This window comes from Cetorhinus maximus, chromosome 16 (genome assembly GCF_964194155.1).
Source record: "Cetorhinus maximus chromosome 16, sCetMax3.hap1.1, whole genome shotgun sequence".
Taxonomy (NCBI): Eukaryota; Metazoa; Chordata; class Chondrichthyes; order Lamniformes; family Cetorhinidae; genus Cetorhinus; species Cetorhinus maximus.
In genome coordinates, this window is record NC_135894.1 from 76,551,238 (window position 1) to 76,564,648 (window position 13,411).

At 39.1% G+C, this 13,411-nt stretch overlaps 1 protein-coding gene across 9 annotated transcripts in view; it reads left to right on the forward strand.

Annotated features, from left to right (window-relative positions):
• tmem45a (transmembrane protein 45a) overlaps positions 1–12,725 on the forward strand; it is a 111,642-nt gene extending 98,917 nt beyond the window's left edge. For 8 of the 9 annotated variants that reach the window (XM_078560093.1, XM_078560092.1, XM_078560090.1 and 5 more), the window contains 3 exons: positions 770–915; positions 4,876–4,970; positions 9,397–12,725. In XM_078560093.1, coding sequence (XP_078416219.1) covers positions 770–915; positions 4,876–4,970; positions 9,397–9,401 — 246 coding nt within the window. In that variant the 3' untranslated portion in view covers positions 9,402–12,725. The remainder of the gene's footprint in view (positions 1–769; positions 916–4,875; positions 4,971–9,396) is intronic. The other variant, XM_078560099.1, reaches the window with a different exon arrangement.
• The last annotated feature ends 686 nt before the right edge of the window (positions 12,726–13,411 follow it).

The following is a 13,411-nucleotide window of genomic DNA, read 5'->3' on the forward strand; positions in this document are numbered from 1 at the left end:
TTACACCTTCACTCTGACCACCTTGCTTCTGCTCAAACTGATGGTCCATAAATTGAGCCTTTGGTCTACTGATCTCCATATCAGTGTCTTCCAGTGCTTTTCTCCTGTTCTCCAGATACTTGGTTATGTTCTCATCATCTCTACCACATAACTCAATGTCATCTGCAAACATGATTAACCATGGTACTTCCTTTATTCACTTGCTCAGTCAGAACATACATGGCGATCAGGAAGAGGAATGGGCTAGGTGCTGATCTTGGTGTAATCCAACTTTGGCTTCTACGCGCTCGCTCTCCCCCCATGCTACTTCTTACTCTTGTCTGGCGCCCTTTGTACTTGTCCTGTAATAGTCAAACGTGCTTCTCTGGGAGTCTACAAATTCTAGCACATCTCCAGACATCCTCCCGAGGCACCTGGCCATAAGCCTTCTCGGTCAATGAATACAATATTCATGTTGCATTGCCCTTGCCAATATTCCAGGTACCAAGGAATATGACTGCAGAATGTGCTTTTAACTCAGTTTATACATTATTGATCAGTTCATGTTACTGATAAGTGTCACTGTATTAAAGCCATATGGCTTTTTTGTTACAATGAATTTTTGGACTTTGTGTGGCAGCCATCATTGCTAAACCATAATTTTCAGCTTTACATAGTGTAATTGTTTCATTAGAAAGAAACTTAATTTATAGCCACATTGATGGAATTTAAAAATAACTATGAATATTTACCATCACTTCCATCCAGATTATTTCATTTCTGTTTACAGATTGGATTTATTCTGTATCCTCCAAATGGAAGCCCTGAATGGGACCAAACCAGCCATGACAATATGATGTTTATTACCATGTGCTACTGCTGGCATTATGCCTTTTCACTTCTTATTGTGGCTGTTAGCTATGCTATTGTCAGTTGGTGAGTAAATATTTCCCCCCCATTCTCATATCTAAGCACTAAGGGACTTTATTTCCTGTGGCATACACTGCTTGATGCACTAGATAAAATGCCTCAGTGACACTATTTTGACACACTCATTAATTTAAATGCGCTAACAATTTAACAAAGAAACTTTTTCAGGAATGTATTAATCAGTGTACCACTAGGGATAATTAAATCCCCAAATTAACTTTTTTAAATTAAAGACTAGTGTTTCATAAAGAAACACATAAACAATCTGCACTGTTATCACACTTTGAAGACTAACTGTATTTCTTCACCAAGACTAAACAGGAAACATGTCTGCCTTTATGGTTTTGCTGATTTCAATGATATTTTGAAAATTAAACCAAGTCAAAATTATATTTTAAAATCGATTTTAATCGGCTCCTAGGAAAGTGGTGAGATTTTTTTCACAAATTGTTAAGAATTATTACAAAACCACAAACATTCTGAGTTTGAGATTACTCTTCTACTACTATAACATTAAAACTCCCATGGGAAGAATTTTAAGGTTCCCCGCTAGCAGGTTTGCAGGCGAGGCCCCCGTAAAATTCCTCAAGTGACCCTCCCTCCGCCCTCCTGCCTGCCCTTGACCTGCCTGCAATTGGGTGAGGCCTGTGGTAGGCCCTCTGCCCACGCTGCAATTGAGGTGCTTATGTGGCCAATTATTGGCCACTTAAGGCTGTTACTGCCCAACCTCAATTTTGAGGCTAACTGATGGAGTTCGGGAGTGGCTGGAAGCTCAACAGGTCATCCTGTTCAGGTCTTGGGCGGGAAGGGAGGAGTGCCTCCCTCAAGCACTTCCTGACCCCATTATGTGCACCCACCAAGGGCTTCCCCCTCCGGGTGGTCGCTTCCCACCTCCCCACCAAGAGGCCCACCCACTCTCCCCACAACCCCCCAACCCACCCCCAGTCGTACCTCCCTTCCCTGATGTGAGAGGCACCTGCATGCACCTGCTCCTGGACTGTGGGACTTAGAATCTGGGGACTGTTTGTAGTCCCAGTCCTGGCCCCTGCTGCCAGTGGGGTTGTTGAGACTACAGAGCTGCCAGCCAATCAGTTTGCTGCACGAGGGCTGGCAGACCCATCTCAAGTCAATTAATCCTCCTCGGAGCATTAAAAGGCTGCAGAGTTGCTATGATTAGCAGGGAATACTCCCTGGCAACTCTTCACATGGCGGGGCGGTAAACAGCGCCATCTGAAAAATCCTGCCCGATATTTTAGATATTGGTTTACACAGTCAGTACTACTTTTTTCCCTTGCATAACTGCTTCTGAATCAGCAGCTAAACCAATGGAAAGCACCACTTTCCATGCGAATGAATGGAACTGCTTCAGAATGCTCACAGACAGGTTTTACCATTTGTCATCTTGGTTACTGGGTAGGGGTGGTGGGGAGTGAAGCGGGTAGACAATCACAAAATATTGGCTCTGGATAGGAAAAAAAGAACTCAAAACTAAAAATTGAAGAGATATGTGGAAGATTTTCCTCTTTCGTAATCCCGATGCCGATTGGTCTGTTCTAATTCGTCGTGTTATTTTAAACACTGGAGTACACACACATACGCAGTTGTAACAATGCAGAGCCGGGTCTTTGTTGACAGAACAACAACAACTTATTTGTATAGTGCCTTTAATGTAATAAAACATCCCAAGGCACTTCATAAGAGCATTATAATACAAAATATGACACTGAGCCACATAAGGAGATATTAGGCCGGATGACCAAAAGCTTGGTCAAAGGTGTGTGTTAAAGGAGGAAGGTGAGGTAGAGAGGTATAAGGAGGATATTCTAGAGCCTAGGGCCATCAAACTTCAGTTTGATTCCACTATGATTACCCCGATGAAGTGATTTGCTCACACTAAAATACAATTTTTTCCTTTGATCATTACATTTCATGCATGCTATCAATAAGTCATGGTGAAACAAATGCAGGTGACAGGTAACTAATTAATTGTAATGAAACAAAAATACATTTTGTCCTTCTTAATTCCTTCTACTTATACCATTACCATGGTAATGTTGCCTTATTTGGCTCAGTATCATTTCTCATGAGCACCAACGATCAGATAGGAGTATTTCAGATCATTACAGGCTTTGTTGAGCACTTTCAGACATTGCATTATCTTCTTTATCTGTTCCCTGCGCGTGCTTGCATAATACAAGTCTTACAATATATTCAGCAGAAATCCATTTTAGCTCATGTGCACTGCTCCCAGAGGCTGCCCAGTACATTGAGGTCCTTTGGCAGTCGGAACTCTCATTCCTATAATGCAGAGCTACAATAATCAGGAACACATAAATTTGGTGGCACATCCCCAATGTCTTCTATCTGTTAATTTTTAAAATAATGAATGGAAATCATGGGAACATCTGCCCAAGTTCCAATTATTTGCTCCAGCGACAAAGCTAGGCTGAGAGGGTGAGAAGTTTTTTTAGAAAGCTCATTTTTTAATATTTCTTTCTCCTCCGAAAATGAAAACTAATGGAGTAAGTTGGAAGAAACCAAAAGAGAAATACACAAGTTTAATTTTATAGTATCCTTGGGCTGTATTATTTATTATCCACAATTTACTTAAAGTTATTAAAGATTCTTTGTGCTGTTTTAATGAAATAATTCTGTAGTCATAAAAAGATCTATTAACAAACAAGTGTCTAAGTTCAGTTCAATACAAACTGCCAACTATAATGCAGCTTTAAAATACCAATAGATTTCTTTAATATAACAAGCTTGCATAGACATAGAAGTGAGCTTCTGCTCAATGTTCTTAACAGTTTGAAGAGTTTGACGAATTCATTTAAACATATCTGAGAGCAGCAGAGAAAACAGTAAATGGTTTTTTGAAGATGTGCATATATTTCGTGCTACCATGATAATCTATGGCAGTATTTCTCATATCAAGGCCTTTTGAGATATTTCAACATGGTAAAGCAATTATTTATTACAATAGTTCTACTGACTGTGGATGAGAATTACACTGATTTACAGTTGGAGAGGTGTTTCTGGTATTGCCATGAGTTGTTGTGCACTGTTTATATACCTCTAAACTCTTCTGTTTTAATTAGAACATCCCCATATAAATGACAAAAGTAGCACCAGTACTAAAGACAACTGAGTTGCTCCCAAAATCACTTCCTGTCCCAAGCACCACCTCAATACATTTTAAGCACAAATATTTATGTCACAAAGGTGTAATGTCTGACAATTTTTACTCACTGCATTATGCACTCAAAGACTAAAAACAAGGCTAAAACTACCAACAAAAGCATGAATAAATTGAAATAAAAATTGATTGCATTGGATATGCCGGTACGTGCCAACTAAAGTTCAAAGTACTGTAGCAATTCTGCCCCCTGGAGTCAAAATGTGCATCTTCACATAAACTGGAATTTTCTTATGTAACCACGATAATTCAGTAATTTCTCCCAGGAGACTTCAGTAGATCCAGTCTAGAATCTTAGGAAACCTGAAACTATTCTAGTGTTTCTAGTCTATACAGGGCTCTCCATGAGAGGAGGAAGAATCATAGAAATAAAGAAAATAGGAGCAGGAGTAGGTCACTTGGCCTTTCGAGCCTGCTCCGCCATTCAATATGATCATGGCTAATCCTCTATCTCAACACCGTACTTCATAACCCTTGACACCTTTAGAGTCCAGAAATCTATCTTTTTCCTTCTTAAATATATTCAGTGACTTGGCCTCCATAGTCTTCTGTGGTAGAGAATTCCATAGATTCACCACCCTCTGAGTGGATAAGTTTCTCCTTATCTCAGTCCTAAATGGTCTACCCTGTATCCTGAGACTGTGACCCCTTGTTCTAGACCCCTCCCCCCCCCCAGCCAGAGGAAATATCATCCCTGCATCCAGTCTGTCCACCCCTGTCAGAATTTTGTATGTTTCAATGAGATCTCCTCTCATTCATCTAAACTGCAGTGAACACAGGCCTAGTCGGCCCAATCTCTCCTCAAACGACAATCCTGCCATCCCAGGAATCAGTCTAGGTGAACCTTTGCTGCACTCCTTGTATGGTAAGTATATCCTTTCTTAGGAAAGGAGACCAAAACTGCAACAATACTCCAGGTGTGGTCTCACCGAGGCCCTGTACAGCTGCAGTAAGACATCCTTGCTCCTGTACTCAAGTCCTCTCGCAATGAAGACCAACATGCCATTTGCCTTCTTAACTGCTTGCTGCATCTGCATGCTTGCTTTCAGTGATTGGTGTATAAGGGCACCTAGGCCCCTTTGTACATCAACATTTCCTAATCTATCACCATTTAAATAATACTCTGTCGTTCTGTTTTTCCTACTGAGGTGGATAACTTCAGACTTATCCATGTTAAGCTGCACCTACCATGTATTTGCCCACTCACCTGTCTAAATCACCTTGAAGCCTCTTAACACCCTTCTCATCGCTCACATTCCCACCAAGTTTCGTGTCATCAGAAAACTTGGAAATATTACATTTGGTTCCCTCATTCAAATCATTGATATATTGTGAATGGCTGGGGCCCAAGCACTGATCCCTGCAGCATCCCACTAGCCACCACCTGCCACTCTGAAAAAACCTATTTATTCCCACACTGTTTCTTGTCTGCTAACCAGTTCTCAATCCATACCAATATATTACCCCCAATCCCATGTGCTTTAATTTTACACACTAACCTCTTATGTGGGACTGTATCAAAAGCTTTCTGAAAATCTAAATACACCACATCCACTCATTCTCCCTTATCCATTCTGCTAGTTACACCCTCAAAAAACTCCAGTAGGTTTGTCAAACATGATTTCTCTTTCATAAATCCATGTTGACTTTGTCTAATCCTGTCGTTATTTTCTAAGTGTGCTGTTATCACATCTTTTATAATAGATCCTAGCATTTTCCCTACTACTGATGTTAGGCTAACTGGTCTGTAATTCGCTGTTTTCTCCCTCCCTCCTTTTTTAAATAGTGGGGTTAATTTGCCACCCTCCAATCTGCCTGAACTGTTCCAGAATCTACAGAATTGTGGAAGATGACAACCAATGCATCTACTATTTCCATGGTTACCTCCTTTAGCACCCTGGGATGTAGATGATTGGGCCCTGGGGATTTATCGGCTCTTAGTCCCATTAATTTCTCCAGCACTATTGTTTTAGTAATACTAAATCCCTTCAATTCCTCATTCTCACTAGACCCTTGGTTCCCTAGTATTTCTGGGAAGTTATTTGTGTCTTCCTCCATGAAGACAGAACTAAAGTAGTTGTTTAATTGCTCTGCCATTTTCTTGTTCTCTATTATAAATTACCCCATTTCAGACTGTAAGGGACCTAAATTTGTCTTCACTAGTCATTTTCATTTTACATACTTATAGAAGCTTTTATGTTACTTACAAGTTTACTCTCACACTTTATTTTTCCCCTCTTAATCAATCTCTTGGTCCTCTTTTGCTGAATTCTAAATTGCTCTCAACCCTCAGGCTTGCTGCTTTTCTCGCAACTTTATATGACTCCTCTTGGATCTAATACTATCCTTAATTTCTTTTGTTAGCCATGGTTGGGTCGCTTTTCCTGTTGTATTTTTGCGCCAGAAAGGAATGTATAACTGTTGCAATGCATACATTAAATATTAACCATTGTCTATCTTCCCCAATCTATCTTAGCCAACTCACACCTCATACCTTTGTATTTTCCTTTGCTAAGATTTAGGAGCCTAGTTTCAGATCAGACTACTTCACTTTTCATCCTAATGAAGAATTCTATAATTTTTTGATCACTGTTCCCTAAAGGACCCTGCACAACAAAATTAGTAATTAAACCCTTCTCATTGCACAATACCAGATCTAGAATAGCTCGTTCCCTAGTCGGTTCCGCGACATACTGGCCTAAAAAACCATCTCGTACACACTCCGGGAATTCATCCATCACAGTATTATTGCTAATTTGGTTTGCCTAGTCTATATGTAGATTAAAGTCACCCATGATTACTGTGGCCCCCTTGTTACATGCATCCCCAAGTTTATCACTACGGTTTTGAGGCCTATAGACAACTCCCACTAATGTTTTCCGGCCTTTGTTGCTTCTTAGCTCCACCCAGACAGATTCTACATTTAGATTTTCTGAGCCAAAATCTCTCTCACTATCACACTGATTTCATCCTTGACTAACAACACCACCCCTTCTTCTTTTCCTTCTTGCATGTCTGTCCTAAATATCGAGTACCCTTGGATATTCAGTTCCCAGCCTTGGTCACCCTGCAGCCATGTCTCCATAATTGCAATGATATCGTACCTGTTTATATCTATTTGCACTGTTAATTCATCTATCTTATGCCAAAAGTTCTATGCAGTCAGATATGGTGCCTTTAGATTTGTCTTTTTAACATTTTTACACATTTTTTTGTACTATGGCTCTATTTGCTGCTGGCCCTTTTTCCTCTGCCTTCTACTTTTGCTTTCTACTTCTTTGTCTTTCTTTGTTTCCCTCTCTTGTGTCTCCCCACTCAGGTTCCCACCCCACAGCCAATCTAGTTTAAACCCTCTGCACTAGCAAATACCCCTGTGATGATATTGATCCCGGTCCTGCTGGGGTGCAACCTGTCCAGCTTGTACAGGTCCCATCTTCCCCAGAATCGGTTCCAATGCCTCAGGAATCTAAATCCCTCCCTCCTACACCACCTCTCCAGCCATGCATTAATCTGGTCTATTCTCTATTCTTGATCTCGCTAGAATTTGGAAATGGGAGTAATCCTGAGATTACCCTTTTTAGTTTACTTCCTAGCTCCCTATATTCTGCTTTCAGGACCTCATCCCTCTTTTTACCTATGTTGTTGGTACCAATATGGGCCATGACCTCTGGCTGTTCACCCTCCCCTTTCAGAATGTCCAGCAGCCACTTAGTGACATCCTTCACCCTGACACCAGGGAGGCAACAAACCATCCTGGTGCCATGTCTGCAGTGGCAGAAATGTCTATCTGTTCCCTTTATGACAGAATCCCCTATCACTATTGCTCTCCCACTATTTCCTCCCCCCTTCTGTGTACCTGAGCCACTCATGGTGCCGCAGACTTGGTTCTTGCTTCATTCCCCTGAGAAACCATCTCCCCTAGCAGTATCCAAGATGCAAAGTCTATTGGAGAGGGAGATGGACCCAGGGAACTCCTGTACTACCTGCCTAGTAGTTTTACTCTATCTGGCAGTCACCCATTCCCTTTCTGTCTGTGCACTCTTAACCTGTGATGTGCTATGCATGAAGATCTCATCCTTGCGGATGCTCTACAGTAACTCCAAGTGCAGCTCCAGCTCTGAAACATGGATTTCGAGTAGCTGCAACTGGAGATGCTTCCTACACACATGGTCGCCCTGGACACTGGAAGTATCCCCGACTTCCCACATCGCACAGGCGGGGAGCAATTCACATGGCTGAGCTGCCCCGCCATGACTTACCCTTCAATTACTCCCTTTACTTTTACTCCCTCTAGTTTAAAGAATATTAAGGACAGAAGAAATACTTACCAGCTCCTAATTATCAAGGCCACTGCTCTTCTTATTGAGATAAGGTCGAAAATGAAAGGATCACCTCCTTCCCTCGTTAGCAAACTCCCTCTCTCACCAAACTCCAACTGAAGCACTCTAATGCAGCCCAAAGCAGCACTGTAGATGGCCTGCTTTTATGCTGTCTGAATCTAGCTTCTGAAAACCTGTTTAAGCCAGTTAACTAATTTACTAGCTGCAGCTGCAAGTAGAGCCTATATAACTCCTGTTATAAAGCTGGACTAAAACTCACCTTCTCCCAACCCAAAGAGCAACTTTTAGTTAGTTGCTAAATTAAAGAAAGATTAATCTTTAGATAGAAATTAACTCTTAAAAGTCCCTCTCTCACCAAGCTCCAACTGAAGCACTTTAATGCAGCCCAAAGCAGCAATTAAAAGCATAGCCTTTAAAAAAATTCTTTCATATGATGTGAGCATCGCCGGTAGGGCTAGCATTTATTGTCCATCCCTGGCCTTGAGCGGTGGTGAGCCACCTTTCTTGAACTGCTGCAGTGCATTTGGTGTTTGTACACCAACGATGCTGTTAGGAAGGGAATTGCAGGTCTTTTTTACCCAGAAGCAGTGAAGCAATGGTGATATATTTCTAAGTCAGGATTTTATGTGACTTGGAGGGGAACTTGCAGGTGGTGGTGTCCCCTACAAGCAGTATAAACAGAGCTTAGGATGACTGGCAAATTTGGATAAATAAAAGCACTGTACCATAATGAATGAATCAATCAATAATATATTTTTTAAACTTCAAACTCAAGCCACTTTTTTTAATAATGGTATTTTATTCAAGAAACACATTCACAGCCCAAACGCTGTATTGCAGTGTGATTTACATCTTACATCTTTAAAAGATAATTTGTAGTGATTGCAATCAGTATCATTCACACCATCATCAATTTCACCAAATTTACCAATATCTTTTATGTGTTTCTAGGGTGATTCATACAAAGTTAAAACAGGTTGAACCTATGGAGATGGGACTGTTGAAATCATTTGAAAAAGATCAAGAGGCTGAGGAAGAAATATAGCCTGATAAATATTGTAGTTTGCTACCATTGTGCCTTTATTTATTCTTTATTGCAAGATTATACCCTTTAAGAATCTTAAATAGTTTCTGATGTTAACCCCTTTCACAAGCATAAACCTGTGTCTACAATGGAACAAATGTATTGAACTGCCTTGTGTTTATACATGGGAATGGACTGATTTATCTTATGTACATTTCTGTACTGCTGTCTTTAATTCCTGAGAAATCAACTAGTGAAAAGGGCAACATTTGCAACTTTACAATAATCAAAACTTAATACTGCGCTCCAGTGACCGGTGAAAGAGGAAATACATCCTTTCATACTTTCAGTCTGTCTTTATTTCCTATGTTTTAGAGCTCATGACTAAGAATGAGCAAGGCTAAAAGAAAGTTATGACCTTCCTGATGATAATGCTTCAAAAGAACTTAAAAAGTGCAAGCTACATATATAACTTTTAAATAAAGATCACGGGGATGAAATTGATCTTTGCCAGTAATGCAGAAAGGGTGCATAGTAAACCTGTTCCCCATTGTACATCCATTGAAAAAGAGAATTGAATGCTGTGTAAAATGAGCTGCCGAGTCACCATGAGGCCATTTTACACTATTGACAAAAGTCAAATAAAGCTTTAGGTGTTAGAAACTAACAGTTATAATTAATGAGAATGGTGATTTATAAACTTCCACATAGTGCAATTTAAAAAATGCAGGGAACATCTATATAGCAGCTCGAATGTTTTTGTTTCAATCCAGGTTCTAATCCTTAAATCTGCACCAATGATTTGAGGTGATATGTGTATCTATGGGATGACGGTTCTGATTTATAATAATTTTAGTGTTTTTTAAAATGTGCCCCTGATGAAGTAAGCTTTATAGTTTTGAAAATATGTCACTCAGAGACAGATATGTATGAAGACATTTGACATTGTGAAGAATCTTGAAAGTATATCTTTTCTGAATACCTATAGTATGCTCTATATTAGCCAGGCTCAATCCACAGTCAACCGCAGTGTACTGGTGCTAACCCATGAGGAAGGCTATGTGTCCTAGATCCTTGAAGTTGGAATTGTTCATGATAGGACATTGCTCATTAATATGATCTTTCTGATAATTACATCAAATTCAAAAAGTGCAAACTTCACAATGAATTTTTTAAATAAAGATCACCAGGATGGAATTGGTTTTAGCCAGTAATGCAGGAGCAGTGAACTAGCAACCTGTATTATAACCATTGGAAAAAGAAATCAAGTGAAATATAAAATGGGCTGTGGAGTCGCCATAAGGCCATATTACCCTGTTGTCAAAAACAAAGTTTCACCTCAGCACACAGACTTAAAGTGCCTGCAATAGCATCATTGCAAAGTTTATTACAGAGCTTCATTCTGAAGCAAAGTTTAACATCATGGGGGAAGACTTCACTAAATCACAAATGTGTTCCTTAAAAATGAATTTATGCTTTTGTTCACCTGTTCACTCTGTTCACCAGTTCATTGTCATAGTGCCCACACTCCTTCCCAATCTGTGCTGGCACCATGTCCCACCCTCTGTCCCCCTTATGTCCAACAACAAAATTCCTGGATACCCTTCTCTCTTCTTCCTCCCTATACAAATGCCACTCATGTGTGTCTCACCCCCTACCTGAGTAGCACTGCTCCTATTTAATTCTGGGACTGTCCTAGTAAAAGCAGAATTGATTGACAGTTACATGCTACAGGAGCATTTAGTCTTTTTTGCTTATATCAAGTCAGAAACAGGATTCAATGGGATGGATGGCAACACTTGGGTAGGGGATGGGCTGGGACTGACTCTAGGACCAGTGTTAGGGCCCCCACAATTGGGCAAAAACTTAAAGTGGGCATACACCATAACCTTAAGTAGATTCTCCACCCAACTTCTACATGAGAACAGAAAGCAATGATGGATAACCTGAAAACTGGAGACGTGGTACATAAAATTTAATGCAAGAAATAATATTATAGTTCAGTACTCAACCTTAGATTGGCCAACATATTTCAAAGTCCTTGTGATTAAAAATTTGTATGAAATGTAATTTAAACTGATCAATATTCTTGATTGTTCTGAAACATGCCAGAATATTCCTATTACTTAGGGGTTTCATGACTGCGTGTCTTCCAGAACATAATTGATGGTCATTTTCGCGGCATTTAATAATGTGTGACTAGTTGCAGAATGCAAAAGAGGTTTGAGCATTCACAAAATATTTTTTTCAGATACAGTTTGCTCTCAAACCCATCTAAAAACCTTTCAGTGCATTCTCCTAAATATTTTCCACTCCGACATGTTTATGTACTCAATTTTAAAATGTTAAATGTTCACAGAAAATCATATTTATAAATAATTTACAAGATAATTGATAATGTTTTGTGAACCTTACATGATGTGTAGCATGTAAAGGATAGAACATAAAAGCTTGAAAAGATAAAAATAAATTCACCATTGTAAGGTTTTGTAGAATAAAATTTTATAAACAAATACAATTTGGATACATTTGGCTTTCCCTCTTTTATAATAGATTATATATTATAGTCAAATAAGCAGTATGTACCTCAAATAAAATTAATATTTATTTTCTATGACTGAAAAAAATATATTATTTAGTTTTCTTACTTTGTAAAACATGTACAACCTTTGGAGTTGATTCAGTTCTTAACTTAATTTAAATGTTGTCTTGTATAATGTGTACTTGATTCAGTTTGTTAATCAGCCTGTTTACAATGCAATATTGTTCAGCAAGGACCAAAAGAAAATTACCAAAATGCTTAGTTTTTAAAATAAATGTTAAATATTAGTTGATCATGAATCAGGTTGTCTTTCATTTAATTGTACTACAGTGAGATATACTAAATTTCACAGGCTTATGATGTATTTAATATTTGTTGTTGGGAAGAAGTATTTCTGTTGAAAATGGCAAATTGTACTGTTCTTAGATACTTATATGAATATATCATTGTGTTGTCATAATGCAGTCATACTATTGGTGAAGGCTTAAAACGAAATGAAGATTTTCAACTTCATTCAACAAGGAATTGTCAAAAGATTTTTGTTCATTTTTGAAGAATGCTTGCAGTTCATGCTTAATTACTGCTGACTTCTGAAGTTACTGTAATATACTTACATCTGTGAATGAGGAGTCTCTACCTTGTGAAAGAGAATATTAAAATCACTGTTCTTAAATGTACTTACCTTTTATTGTTCCATAAATTGTGTTCAACTAACAGTGACTGAGTGACTCCGTATGTGAAAAAAAGACAGTCAAGGATGAGAAGAGAATTCTTCAACACTTAGATCTGTAGTGCTCTTCCAGCCCAGCATCCAATATTTGAAATTCCCTAACTATGCTGCTTTGTTTTGTAAACAATCTCAAAACAGTTCCTTTCCAACATAACTGGTTTAAATTCACTTCTCATCAATTTAATTGTATGCCCTCTGGCTCTACTGATCTAATTTACCTTGACAATACTCTAGATTCAACTTATCTAGATGACTTTTTTCTTTATATATAAAGATTCAAATTATCGAGATAACTTTTCCCTCTTAATTTTGTCTCCATAATTCTGTAATAGGAAACAAGCTTCTCTGTTCTTCTCACTAAACTCTCACTGTTTACACTTGGGAACATTGTGTTCTTCTCAGTATTATCTCCAACATGGGCACATTCTTTTTGAAACATCATGACCAAACTTGAAAGTAGCGTTTCCAGTAAGTGTGGTCTGACCAGTGCGTACAAAAATTGGTTTCCTCCCATTTTCAATTCAGGGGTTGCAATTTGCAATCTGCCCACACGCGCTCATGTCGAGTCAGGCAACACGCAGACTTTCTGCTGCCTCCTCATTTGCATGATGGCAGTGTTGAGCCAAGTGACAGCTGCGCTGCTGGCTGCCTGAATGCTCAACATGGGGCC